Source organism: Ptychodera flava, chromosome 6 (assembly GCF_041260155.1).
Source record: "Ptychodera flava strain L36383 chromosome 6, AS_Pfla_20210202, whole genome shotgun sequence".
NCBI classification, from domain to species: domain Eukaryota; kingdom Metazoa; phylum Hemichordata; class Enteropneusta; family Ptychoderidae; genus Ptychodera; species Ptychodera flava.
Window position 1 is genome coordinate 35,366,731 of NC_091933.1, and position 15,192 is coordinate 35,381,922.

Here is a 15,192-nt window from a genome sequence, read left to right on the forward strand (position 1 = left end):
ATATGAAACTTTTGCAATTTTTATACTGTGGATTTTGACAGTTTAGGGGTTGATACCTATTAATTAGAAAATCTTATAGAAATGGTGCACACAGTGTCATTAAGCCCATGGAATAGAAAAAGTGCAGTGTCTATACCAATGATAGAGTGGATATGTACCAAACTGCTTTTAATAAAACATGAACTACAAAAGTGAAGCAAATTTCAATTTTCTATCCAACACCTGTACAGCTTAAATGTGCACACCTGTACTGGGATAACCAACCAATCAAGAGACTTTCACAACATTCCAGAACACACAATCCCATCTCTATATTCAGATAACAAGCACAAAAGGAAGCTAATCTGCCTATTCAACAGTCATCAGTGACCAATTTCAGTATCAGCACTGTGTATGCCTTGGCTCTATTTGTTAATCTTTTCACATATGTGGAGTAATCTCCCAGCCAAGAGCCATTTGTAGCTGCACTATGGTTCATTTAAATGCTGTACAGGTGTGAAAAGTTGAGACAACGCTCTGAGAGAGTGATTGCTACAGAGATATCATAGTGCGCTAATTCTTGCAGTCTGAGTCATCAAGATGTTTTCTCAAAATTTTGGTGAAACTATTCTTGATATTTTATATCATCTGCATTTCAGCATTAGGGATACAGTACTTTTAAACACTACATCTCCCTCGTTTATTTTTAAAATTAAAATTCGGGAAAAATTAGAGGAATTAATTCTTTGATATATATTTTAATTTTGTATGCATTGAGATCGTGTACAAAAACCACATCAACAGTGATAGTTTTGCCAAATCTGGGAACAACAACTTTCAGATTCCAATTCAAATTACAGATGATGATGTGATCCTGATTGCACTTGCCAATGTTTCAATTCTGAACAACCTTTTCTGTGAATGGCTGGATGTTAAGTTGCCTTGTGACTTACTATTACGGTCAGTGTTGGAAAATGAAAGTAATTAAACTCCTTGCACAATAATGAAAAGTGCAGTACTTCAGTTTGTTTTATGAGTCACTTGTCACTGATGATACCTTGAGATACTGTTTCCTAGATGATGACGGCTACTTTTACAAACAAAGATGGTACAACGGTTGGCAAATTTTATAATATGGTGATGATATTTCCAATAGACATATTTGCCTTTTCTAAGGGTAAGTCACACAAAAAACAAGGATCTTGATGCTTTCTGTTAAATTGAAAAGAACCACTCGACGCCAAACAAAGTTTATAGTATCACTTTGAAAGAATTGTTGCAATAGGACATAACAAAGAATGCCATACTAACCATGTTTATGAATATTCAGAAAAATTTTTTATTCACAAATTGATTTGTCAAAGTTTTACATATTGACAAAAATGTCAACAAGCAGCTTCTCAATGCATTCCAATGTATCAACCACAATATGCAAATGCAAAAAATGCCTATGAAAATGCCAGGCTTTGGCTTCTCTCAAAAGTCACTTATAAATAATAATAATAATAACAAATACAAAATTGGCACATTTTGAAATCTGATGAGGAAACTTCATATCCATGGAAAATACAATGGCTTATACAGAAGATAATGGATGATTGGTGACCTTATTACGGTATGTAAGAGTTTGATTTTATGAAATGATGAAAAGGGGCAGTTCATTTCGACAAAAATATTTCAATATCCGAGTACATATTAAGTCAATGATTTGTAATAAATGGTCCAACATTCAGCACAACACAATTAATATTCGATCATAGTTAGACAGAAAAATTTCAATCAGTTATTGCCAATGTGTTTTGATTAAGGTTTGAATTGATTTCAAATGATTTATCTTTTGCATGCAAAGCTGTCTTCTTTGCTTGCAACCAGGTGTTCACAAATGTCTGCCAATTATCTTTCAAACACTGTCACTTGTAACCAACGTACAAATCTGTAACTCAATCTCCCCAAGTACATAGACTCCAGTGTGTACTGGAAACCTTTGACAAAAACACTAAGAAGTTGGGGGGAGGGGGGTATGCAGTTGGATTATTTTCAAAAAGAAAAATTGCACTGTTTATGAAAAGAACTACAACAATAAGCCTAACAAAAGAGTTCTATACACACTGTAACCAAATCTTAAGAGAATAACTCCTACAATTCTCATGTCAGGAATTATCTGAGAAGGTATAGTGACTATCGCAGGTCTCACATCTCATTTGCTAAAACTTGTTTTGTCTCTTGTGGATTACAATAGTCACACAGACGTTGTGAATATCCACTTTTTCAGACAAACAACACGTTTATTGTCTACTCCCCATAGAAACATTATTGTGTGTTTACCATGGCAAGCCAAAATGCATTTCTTCGCTATTAATGAGCCTGATAGGGGAAAAGTCTTGACTGGTGAAAGTAAATACAAGAAAGGATAGCCTAGCTATTATTCCATTTCGTGTCTGTTATGAAAGACAACACAAATGGCTGAGGAAATAAAATAGTTCAAGTGAAACATTCAATATTTTTGTTGTTAGTTTGCATCAAAACTCTGGGACATTGAGAGTTTTGAAGTGCAATTCCTTTTTCACAAACTACACAATCAAGGAAAAAGTGACTTCACTGCTACTCACTGTTACATATTCAGTTAGCTCACAATTTTTGATAAAAACTGTACAACTTCTTCAGAACCATCATTTTCACCTTTCATGTACTATCACCATGATTCTATTGTCAATTTTTCATTTTCTACTTTCAATTGTGCAATATTGCCAGCATTAGTTTTTGTACATTATGTAAATTACAAAGATTTGCTTACTTTTCTTATGGCATGAAACAATTATGATACGTCAGATAAAACATGATATACATGTATATCTACCTATTAAGCAAACCTTGGAAAAACATTTCTTACTAAATATTTTCTATTGGTATTATATATATATAATTTATTATTTTAGCCAAATTAAAGTTTTTTGATGATTGACAGGAAAGATGTATCAAGGATGATGCAATACTGTTTTCAATCATGAATAATTAATGTTCATATAATACTATGGCTCTGTACAGCACAACAAACAAAAGTTACGCGTACCCTACTTCATGTAAATATCGATGTTTGAATACCAATATATCAAAATATATTACTTTCAAGTTCTTTGAAATTTCACTTTGTGGTCTGATTGAATAATGTTTTCCGAGTGAGTTTCTAAAAGTCAATATCACAAAAATATTGTAGAAAGTTTTGAGTTGAAAGGTGACTGATCTGATGGCAAGGCTCTATTAATGGATTAATACTGCTGTGAAATGACATTTTGAATTTTGTCACGCTATCCTACTGGCACTGTAATAAAATGCAGTTGCTCAAATTATCTGATCACGATTTCAAGAAACACACTGCCTATGTATTAGTTTGCGGCATAATCCCCCGATGATTACAGACCATATCCATGTTTCCTGTGACCAATTCAATTTGCAAGTTGCAATCTGTACAAATACACCACAAATTGTTCACAAATTGCTCTTCCTGGGCGACATCTCCCTTAATGACTTGTAGCAACGATCATTGCATCAAATTTTATGTTCAGACTCCTTTAAGGCAGCAGGCTGTGATTTTCACAATACACTCTGCCGGGATATTCAGTGGCTGTTAACCTTTAGTAGCTTCTACAGCAAACATGAAAGGAGGGGAGCACGTTGTTTTTGCCATTACTCAAATGGCAGTTAGTTGGATGTTTCCTCTCCGATATTTAACCAATATGTCTCCCAAATAACGTTTGCAAATAAGGAGAGAAACTTGACACTAATATATTGCTTGTGGTCCACACATGACAGTTGATTTCTCATATTCTTGACAACTGTGACTTGATACAAGCTGTATTGTTTTAGCATTCCTTGGCGTTGGAACCGCTGTGGAAAATTTAGTTGTTTTCCATTTGTGGGTCAAACTGACACATTATAAAGCATAATTCATTGTCATGAAAGTGACAAGTCAACAACATTTGGCTAAATGTCATATGTACAATTCTCTGGGTAAGCGATTGAAAGCAAAACTTAAAACTGTAATTTGTGTTCTAAAACTACATACAACATCCTGCCCAGACTGTCAACAAGTTCCACTTACATGTAAATTCTTGTTCTCTATAACAAAATGGTATATACAACTCCAGTCCAGTAAGCTGCAGAAATTCCCAAAAGACATCTTCATTTTACCCATGATAGTAAAGTACATCAACAACAAAAGAGAAAGGCACTGGGTGAAAAAACTTGACAAAGCCTTCAAGGTTTTTTGATGCACTGAGCTTTAAGAGTTTCTTCATTTCTTTCGGCTATGGACATTCTCCGTCTCTCCCTTATGGTGCATTCATAGGCATTGTTGGTGTGCTAAGAAGTCCAATTCTCTGCTTCTGTTTTCTTTGCTCGGTCATCTGTAAGTGTTCAAACAGTTACATTACTCCTTACATTACTTATCATGAAATCACTCCTGTGATACCAAGTTCACGCCAAAAACTGATAGTTATAGCCCAAACATGGGACTATGTGCCCGAGGGTAGGTGACCATTTGCCCGACGTAAGGAGGGCAAATGGTCTCCTGCCCCGAGGGTACATAGTCCTTGTTTGGGCTATAATATTTTTATTACATGCCTCTCTTACTCAGTTTGCACCAAAAATATTTACGTTTATTGGCAAATTATAGCCTAATGCTTATTTTCATTTTAGACGAAAAAACGGTTAAAAATAGAACGATTTTCATCATCGAATGGCGCATTGATATATTTAAACTACTGTTATGCGGTTTATCAATATTTTTATGCGAAATTTTCCAAAAACCGGATTTTCTGTGCAAAACATGCAATTTCAAGACTTTTACGTCGAAAAGTTTTCAAGTTGAAAATAGTTCTGGTTCACTTTCAGTCCAGTGATGACTATGCGGCCCGCGACGTCATCGGCGAGTTACCATTGAATCCTATGGAGCGCGCGACGTTCGATATACGAGGCATGTAATAAGTGTTTCTAAATACCCTTCAGAAAGTTTATAAGTTTCTACAGGTTCAGGTTAGAATCTTTGATCGGTGATAGTTATTTTTTTAAACTTTCTAATTGTCCCTAACCATTTACTCCATGTAACGTGACAGTGAAACATAACATAATATATTATTTTGTTGATGAATGGCAACAGATAAGTCATAAACAACACTGTGTACTTTTCCTGTAAATATTTAAATAGGTTGTGCTGATGGAAACATTAACGGCCAAAGCAGAATATACTGCAATGTCACTAAAAAAACCCATTAAATTTATCCTTTACAGCAACATGTTGGATTTTTTTCATGGAAGGGCATGCTTTTGCCATCGAATATGAATACAGTACAAATGAAATAAGTTTTAACATTTCTGATCAAGTGTCTGCCCAGAAGTATAAAAATAGTGATGTGAATACACAACTCATATCACAATGCACTTGCAGAATGAAATATTTTCTAATTAAGTTATTAAATATGGAGTTGAACACATAATCATCGATATTTTAAAGGTTTTGTCAAGTTTCAGTGGTATTTTCCCATCAAGGCTTTATGAAAATCAAGATATGATGTGACCTTACACAAGATAATGAGCTATCTTGATAACAACAGTATACTTGGACCACAGTTGCATTTCATGATTAAAGTCTTTCTGTGCAATTCAAAACTTTTTATTATTATTTGCACATTGAAAAGTGCATGGCTGGTTATGACTTATATGTTGGATATTCTTAACATGTTTCTCTTGATCAATGATATTCAACATCTTTAAACTGACATCAAACTATATAAACCACACTTTTTCCTACGGGCTAACACGACACATCTCCCGCATAAAAAACCCAAAGTGGAGAACATAGGTTTATTTCAAATTCTTCAGACCTTGTATATTTTGATGGGACTGGGACAAAGAGAAATGAAAGGGGTGATTGTGGTCGGTATGTGCAAAGCATGCTGAACAACCACTGTGTATGCCTATGAGGTTGCCTGGCCAAGACGATCTCACTCCGAATGCTGATGAAACTGGATGTGAGGGGATGGGCGTCACATAACTGATGGTGGATTCATCGCAAAGTAAATGAAGGTCCCACACTAAAAGAATGTGTCACTGGGAATACGTTGTGGAGAAAGTGATCTCTATTAGCAGTACTCGTTATTCAGAGGTCATAGATATATGTCTCTCATTGGAATTCCCGTGTGGTAGAACATAATCCCAAAGTCAGGGAATAACTACAAAGTTGAAAGCGGAAGCTGTTCACCTTCTGAAATCATCAAACATGTTACAGCTGTTTGTTGACGTGGTCAGATAACATAAAATTTAGCAATACAGAAAGTCGTTATTGAAATTTCTTAAATTTCCTTCTTAAGCTGAGCTTGACACTGGGTGTTTTGGCTAGGGGTTAAAGAACTTATAACCTTCATGGTTGACCTGTTCATTGGTAATTACCAGGAATTTGCTGGAGTTATTTCAGTGTGAGTAACCTTTCACGATCTGTGCACATGACAAATTATATCACATGCTTGGTTGACATCTCTAGTAATTCAAGCAAGGTTGCCAGGAAACTCAGGTTGGAAGTTACCTGATCATCTTTGCTGGTATATCATATATCAACCAAACGCTAACGGAACACTTTTTTGATATTTCTGAAGCGTTAAATTAATCTGAAGTCTGAATGGTAATTATGGACTATTTCTTAAAGCGAACAGGGGAATATATTTGGAATGACTTCCCTTTTCACATCAAATTCATTTTATAATAAAGTTCATTATTTGTTTACCTAAAATCAAATATCACATATTACTAAACATAGTACTAAATAACACGGTGGGTATGACATTTAATACTGGAGTAAACTTTGATAAACCCATTCACACACCAGAATTTGCCAGTGCGTAAAATCGCAAGTCAATGAAAAAGTGACACTGTTTATGACTTACTATACATAGGGGTGAAAACTAATAAATTTCCGTATTTCAAATCAGTAACGCACAACCAATAAACATTTCATGATTCTTTGTGAAAGTAACACGCTCTGAAGCTACAGAGCTGTAAAATGCAGAAGCTTTACGAGAATCACTCATATTTGGAAAATGTGAGTTATGACCATATTCTATGGATTTATTGGAACATTGCTACAAATGTGTAAAAACACGCACTCTTAAATTATTAACAACCATTTTCATGTTGCATGGATACACCCAAGGTAGTATTTCTTCCTCTGGGCAGTACCCAGGAAGCCATGATTCCAAAACCTAGGAAACTAATTTTAAGTTATCAATTAACTTTTCCATTCTTTTAGTAACACAATATTTCTAGATTTTGATACATTGGTCCAATAATTTAGTAAGTAAACATGAGAAGACAATACATGCATTCGTGACCTGTTTGAGGTGTGATCACTTTCTGGGTATCATACAACATAATATGCAAATTGAATGGGGTGGTGTTGATGTCACATCCGGATTATCATATCACATGCCCTCCTTATTTGTTCGCATTTCAACAATGTAAATTCTGGGTTGCTTTTTTGTAAATTGGAAGTTTCCTTGTTCTATACCAACTGAGCTCTAATATCCTCCTTTAAGAGAGAGAATTAAGATTAAACGCAAAAAAATTAACAATGTATGATTGACTCAACTGAACATTGAAGTCGAAGACCAGGTATGTAGGAGTATCTCAAACCATACACTCCGAGTTCCAAAACCGAGTCGGACTTGCAAGTCCGAGTACTCGGACTTGCATTCTCCGAGTAAAACTGCTTACTCGGACTTGTATACTCCGAGTACATGGCCTACTCTGAGTTGAATACGCCGAGTAATACGTGTTCCTATAAATGCATATTTTGCCATGCCGGACAAGAAACAATCTGTCGAAAAATGGTATTTTATTACTCACAGAGTTTACGTCTAGCGCGGATCGATATGTCAAAAATCTGCTCTTTTGAAAAAAGAATTTCATTTTCACGATGTCTTGTAATCTTTTGCGCAAACCATGGTCGGGACCAAAGTCCCTCCACAAAGAGGGACTGTGATTTTACCCTCAGAAGAAAGCTGCTGTCGCGGCCGGCAGCGTAGTTTTTTGAAAGATGACTTAGACGTAACATTTACAGTAAAACCAATAAACTTCAGGCAAGTCCAGCCAGTTACTCAGTTTAATATCGCACAGTTCAATTAGCGAAATCAATGCATGACATCACAGGTCAAGTCAGGTCATTATTTACGACCAAGTGGTCACTCGCACTGGGTTCATACTATATACGAGCGCACTGTGCTCATTTTATTTTGAAAAATTATTAGTTTAATTGTTTTAGCAAGACATAAATATGCCTAAAATGCTTGGGCAAGTCTATCATGGCCTCGCCACGCTAGCAACCCAAGGCCATGACGTCACAGGTCGACAGGTTATTCGATAATGGCGTCCGTGTTCTAATAACTCACTGTAATACATCGGGGTGATCATGAAACGTTGTTCACTTGTTGTGCCCAATTCAAGTTATGTCATTCAAGTCAAGATCTGTTTCGGTAATGAAACGAAAAGATAAGACAAACCCATAATTTGCGTGACGGTAGCTACACTTGACAACGACAATGACTTGAGCGTGTTGTACAAGATACAGAGATCAGACAGATCGCGTTAATAATAACATTGTAACAACTCTTTTCTCTGAGCAACTCGAAGTTTATGTACTGTATACGCTGTTTGCAAATTTTTATCACAAGATCGAATATTTCCTGTGTTTTTCCAGCATTGTTTTTCTATAAGCAAGTGTAACTCGGCGTATTCAACTCCGAGTAGGTCATGTACTCGGAGTATACAAGTCCGAGTAGGCCGTGTACTCGGAGTATGCAAGTCCGAGTAAGCAGTTTTACTCGGAGTATACAAGTCCGAGTACTCGGACTTGTAAGTCCGACTCGGTTTTGGAACTCGGAGTATGCTGTTGAAGGCACTCTTACATACCTCCGAAGACAGGAAACTCTCCCATTCCAACAGGTAAGAAGCTGAAAAAGCCATTGACTCTGATAAACAAAGGCTGGATTTTCAGTAAACTTGAAATCATAAAACCATCATTTTGAAAAGTTGTTAGAAGTTTGACTTGATAATGTAAGTATTTCAAAGGTAGGGTTGTTCTAATAGGAAGGAATACCACATCAACTTCAATGTCAATCAATCATTTCATGGATCATTAATTATGATGCTTCCCCTTCCATCTAAAAGATGTTGACAGATATATAAGTACCTGATCTTTGAGTTCTGTCAGCTGAGCTGATAAAACCTGAACCAATTTGGTTGTACTTTCCAGCTGGGCTTGAAGATTCCGTAGTTCATTCTGTTCACCTTCCCCTTCATCAGCTGCTAGTGACATAGCACGCATCCTTGGAAACCACTCCAAATTTTTATCCTGTTGGATACCGAATAAGAGTGTTAATCAGGAAGTTTAGAAGCCAGTAATCATAAACAACTACACAGACATACAAATGTGTTTTGTGCACTGTCAATATCTCTATCTGTTTTCAAGCAATCTGGCTTAATGTTGTAGATTTGTTTTAAACTATGCCGGTCTGTCACTTAATTCTGAAGAATCAACATTGTACTGTATGTATATACATGGGAAGAGATTTCAGCTCAAATTTGTATGTACTTATATCATCTTACAAAGGGTTGACAGAAGAAGTCCATAACAGTTTATCAACACTGTCCTAGTATTCCAGAGCCTTTATGAATAATTTTGACTTCTTTGATAGACCGGTATACGTGGTAGGAGTCTGTGGAATAAATTTAATTTGTCTGTGAATATCAAACAGTCTGTCTACGTATGTACATGTACAAATGTTATTTCTGTTTTATTGACAATGAAGCAGGATACTGAAGTTCTTGATCCAGGTGGAAAAATCAATTTGACAGGGAGGTCACTTATCTCACCAATACTGTGACAGAATCATGTTACTTATAGACACTCTCATAGTTCTAAGTCAGGGCAGATGAAGTAGGAAAAAGCACTTCACAGAATTATTAGCCATGCTAACAACAAAGCTTTCAATTTGACATCCATAAAAAGGAAATCGCATCAGAAAATTTCATCACTCTCCAAGTCAGCTTAAATTACACTTGATTATAACAACATCTGTGATTACTGCTTTGAGCTGTCAGGATAAATCTCCCTTTTTCTTTCAGTAGAGATCTTTATACTGATTGTTCACTTTAGTAATACAAGCGCCTTTCACTTCACATAACTCGGAGAAGAAGAAGAGTGACGCCATCTGTAATGCTGCTGGAAATGACATGCGACCAGTTCACTTGTGTTTTTTACCCTTTCAAGATGTCTGATTTAGTTTGTTACAATTGTCACAATTTAAAGATGTAAGAATATAGTGGCCCCTGGCTGTTGATGATTATCTAATGCTGAAACAAGTACAGCATAGCCTATTGCATAGCTTGTGGTTACTACCACATGCTTGTCAATTTAGCTGAGAATAGAAATATTAAATCATCCATAAAACTCCAAATTTATATATTATTGTATTAACTTTATGAATTCTTAGTCAAATATGACTAGGAGTTATATGTGTACATCTGTGCATGCATTTACATCTTTGTCCTTGGGTCGGCTTTTTATACGTGAAAATAGCAATTGAAAGTTATCTTTTTTATCATGAATTCATCACACCTAGGTTTCACCATACATCCATATGCCAGGAATAGGACATAATATGTGTGATTTGCAAAACACTAGAACAGACACAAGTTCATGAAAATGATGGACAAGGGATTGTGCAAACCGCTCACTGGATACGTTGCAGGTCAACACTGAAATCCAACTGTTGGGGCCATTAACACATATTGGAACACCTGAGATTGTATAAACACAGACACTTGTATGCCCAGTTATATACACTCAAACTACTTCAACTGTCAGCAACCACAACCCCCACACACAAACAACTGTAACTCAAACTGTAGAGAAAAGTCTCATATTTTTTATGCTTATCAAACCAACCTTAACTTCAGAGGTGCCAATTGTATATTTCCAAAGAACATGAAATGCTAGCTGGCTATGAATTAAACCTTTGGCAAGGTTCTGTAAATATTTTCACTGCCATGCAAATCAATAGAAATCCAGATGTATCATGCATGAACAGTTCTGAAATCAACTTTTCTGTTTTTCAAAATTATGATGTCGATGGAAAATGAACTACGCATACCTGGAGGCAACGCACCAGAGTTGTCATGGACAAAAGTTTTTTGAATGGAATTCCTATAGAGGGGACAAATTGAGTGCAACAGCCTCAGGAAAGGCATCACCTTGCTTCATAAATATATGACAACTAAATACTTGGTATTTGTCAGCAGATTTGTTCTGCTCTATTGAAGTACATGAAGCGTGCAAGGACACAGCTAACATAGGTGTAGCCATGTATGAAATTTCATGGTTAAAGCACTGTGTAGGTTTGTGATGATGACGTATGTGGTGAAAGCCGGAGAGAACTGTCCTCTTTACAAGGCAGTGTTGGGGAGCCGCAAGGTAAAATGACATGAGATTAGGCGGGAAATTGTCTCTGTAATGGATGTGTGATGTACATAAAACATGAACACTTTAATCTGTGATGCACAGGTAATGCACTTTGGAATTGCCACAGTCTGCCTGACTAGAAATTTGAACATGTCATTCAGACTTGTACACGGACGGCTACCACTAGAAACAATCACAGTTATCAAATATTGATCTTCCTGTTTTCTCTAATGACCCAGAACTTGAGTCACAAAATTTTGAATCTTTGCTTTGGTAACAAAATCATGTTTCTGCAACGTTAACCTTTCAAGTTAGCCCTTACTCAGAGAGAGAATTTTTCATGTACTGTGTAAACAGAACATTTATGCTCCTTCTTGTCTTCTTAATACTAAGTTACTCTTATAATGAAACAAAGTAAAATCAAATAAATCTTCACTAAGTTTCTATGTTTATAAAGAAGACAAACAGAGTCATGGTATTGACTGTGACAGAAGTTCAAAAGTGCCTTTTGAGAACAATCTTATGATTTTTTTAAATATGAAAATCTGATACGGATAAACTTTGCAAGTGTGACATTAGAAGAATATCCAGCACATAATGATATTTCACAAATGAAATTGATAATTCAAGATCGCAACTAATTCATATCTCATGTTGAATTTGCAGATTCACTCACCACGTCATCTTACAGACTATAAATACACCATTCATTTTACAAGAAAATGATATTAATGACTTTCTCTCTCTGTATTAAACTGCTGAACTAACAAATGCAGAAATAACAGATGCTGCTGATAGCATCATCTGCTGCAACTTGAGAGAAATTTTAAGAAGTCTGACAGTGCATGTTCCAAAAGAAATGTTTCTCTGACTGAAATAAAGAATGCATTTTTGTCAATTGAACACATTTGTTAAATTAATTTTACATAATACACAATGATAAAATAATATAGAATGGAGCTGAACTAATATCCATGACTGAAATAGAAAGAACGACAATCCATCCTGCATCTGTCCACAGAAAAGGATATGTTGCCCTTGGGTTGGGTACAGAGAGGAGCCATTATTGTACAGAGCAGCAGCGATCTCTCTTTCAAGATTTTCACTGGTAAGTGACAGCCATAGTGTATATTAACAAGGACATGCAGCCATTCTATCTACAGTATGTTTCTTTATTACTGTACATACAGTTTTCTGTCATTTTAATCATTATTTGGCAAGACTGTAGACAACTGCCCATACTGAACAATTTAACAAAACATCAATCTCAGGGGGTCCAGTTATAAAATGACCCTTAAGTAAACTCGATTTCTTATAATGATGTTTGAGCCCAGTTTCCTTAAGGGTTATCCTTTATTTAATCAAGTCTAGGGTATTCAAGTTTCTTTTCCTTAGTATGCAGGTTCCAGCTACACATTATCTCTATACTTCCGATGTCTATTAGTTGTTCTGTCAATGATGGGGACTTTTATAGTCTCACAATAAAGGTTGTTATTTTGCAATGCAGATGTTTGTGAAGCATCAATAACACAGACTTAACTCTAATTAAGCCAAGTTTTACATCAATGGCTAATCATTGTCCTTGGACAAAAACTACGACACACTCTTTTACTTTTATTGTGGGCGACTGAACTGCACTTTGACACATGAGACTGCAAGTCTTTTGGGATGTCTGGATTTCAACACAATGAGAGAGTCCCTTCTTAAGAAATCACACCTGAGAGGAAACTTCAAGGCTGTGCACTGGTGAATTTGGACAGTGAAATGTGTTTGCAATGATTTATAGCCTACCTTGAATGTAGGTTGGGTGGGTAAATTACGACTATTTTGCCCGGTGGGATGTACCATCAAATAAAACATTGTGAACTGTTCTCCAAGACAGCTCACAGTCATATTAATGAACGCAGCCACATGTATTGTACTAATTGACTGTGATCTGCACTTAGCATATTCATACAAGACAACCCTGTATGTTTGTGACACACACTATTTCAAAGCAAAACTTGACAACAAAAGTGACAGGAAAACCCTCCAATGATAATACTATACAACTTTCAAAAAGCAGAGAATCTGAAGTTTAGTGTGGTAGCAAAAGTTTACTCAAAGAATGAAATGACTACTTATTTCAGGTAAAAAACTCAATGTTAGTATAAGTAACAAAAATTGAGTAAAAAGCTTGCCATTGTGACATTTAAATCTCATAAGTAACTAGTTTATGTACAAAAATTTGGTAATTTTGTTTTACATAATATCTATTCTTTTAAATAGGAATAAAAAGCCTTACAATCAAACAAAATGATTAAAATTGTGATAAGCAATATTGAAATGACTCCTATTCCCACTCTGAGTACTTTATCGCAAAACAAAACAGTCTTTTCCTTGTATAGTATTTGAAGAATGAAATATTATTAATTCACAAAACCTGACCCTGCCAGATTGGAGTATTTGCATGTCATTTGCATGAATTTCCATATCTTTCTGACTCAACTTACATACAACCGTTTGACAAATAAAAAAAGTAAACCTGACCAAGATATAAATCTTGGTTTCACAAATTACTGTGATTACTGCCTGTAATTTCAATTGATATTGAGCAAAGATCATGATGTAACATGCAACCCCCCTAAGTGGAATGGTTCATGCCATAGGTATGCAAGCATTATATTGAATCACGAAGCAGTGGAGAGATGGTGTGAACTCTGAATAAGTTCTCCTGAAATTATGAAATTGTGTCTTCTTGCTTTAGCAGTGTCCATAATGCTTTTCAACAGCTGTGAATCAGAACTTCATCAGCTATCTGTATACCATTGCAATCTCCATGACACTGTGTACACTAGTACTTTTCCATAGACATGACACAGGAATTTTCTAGAATTGTTTCATTTGATTGGCAGTGAAAGTTTCATCTGTAGCTTGATTAGACTACGTTTTATCAAACTCACTATTATAAATGATAGATCTGTAGGTGTATGCATGTGTTGTGAATGGCTGAGATACAGGGTAACTTATAACTCGGCTTCATGTAGTAATTGTACTCCATTCAGTTGAAATAACTGTATACACTTCAGTGGACAGTCAAAAGTTCACCTCCTGTAACTCCTTACTGTCTTTCAACACTGTTACTTCAAACAGGAACGTTTGACATGCACACAATGGTACACCCCACCAGATGTTTGTATTGAAGCCCTAGCATGTACATGTACCAGTATATTGAAAGCTACCTGTCATGCTTTGTCAGTGTATTCTGTAGAAAATATTTTCATCTGGACTGTATTGATTACTGTCTCATATTGCATTACACTGTCAAAATGTAAGATTACTACACCGTAAAATGTAATCACAGCGGCAGATCTGATATCTCTGGTTAAAAAAAGAATCAATTTATTGACAAAATGTAATCACAACAGCAGATCTAATATTTTTGGTTAAAAAAAGAATCAATCTGATGATAAAATTTGATTTACTAAGGATGTTATGCCTATTTATCTTTCGCATGATCACCAGCAAAAAAAAAAAAGAAACGATAAAACTTTAACATCTCAAATCTACCAATCATATATCAATTTATCAAAATGTCCACGAGGTAAACTGACAGTCTTTCAAATTCATAAGAGAAGCGGAATAAGCTAATTGCATCTAATGCTGATGTGTTTCTCATCAAAGAGACTTTGTTCAGCCATTTAATCACCCAAACAATTTCAAACTGG

General features: G+C 35.6%; 1 protein-coding gene across 10 annotated transcripts in view; it reads right to left on the reverse strand.

Annotated features, from left to right (window-relative positions):
• Positions 1–1,294: 1,294 nt before the first annotated feature.
• The window catches only part of LOC139135603 (inositol 1,4,5-trisphosphate receptor-like), a 129,994-nt gene continuing 116,096 nt past the window's right edge, over positions 1,295–15,192 (reverse strand). For 9 of the 10 annotated variants that reach the window (XM_070703081.1, XM_070703083.1, XM_070703076.1 and 6 more), the window contains 2 exons: positions 9,215–9,376; positions 1,295–4,382 (listed from right to left, as the gene is read on the reverse strand). In XM_070703081.1, the coding sequence (XP_070559182.1) occupies positions 4,308–4,382; positions 9,215–9,376 (237 nt within the window). In that variant the 3' untranslated portion in view covers positions 1,295–4,307. The remainder of the gene's footprint in view (positions 4,383–9,214; positions 9,377–15,192) is intronic. The other variant, XM_070703084.1, reaches the window with a different exon arrangement.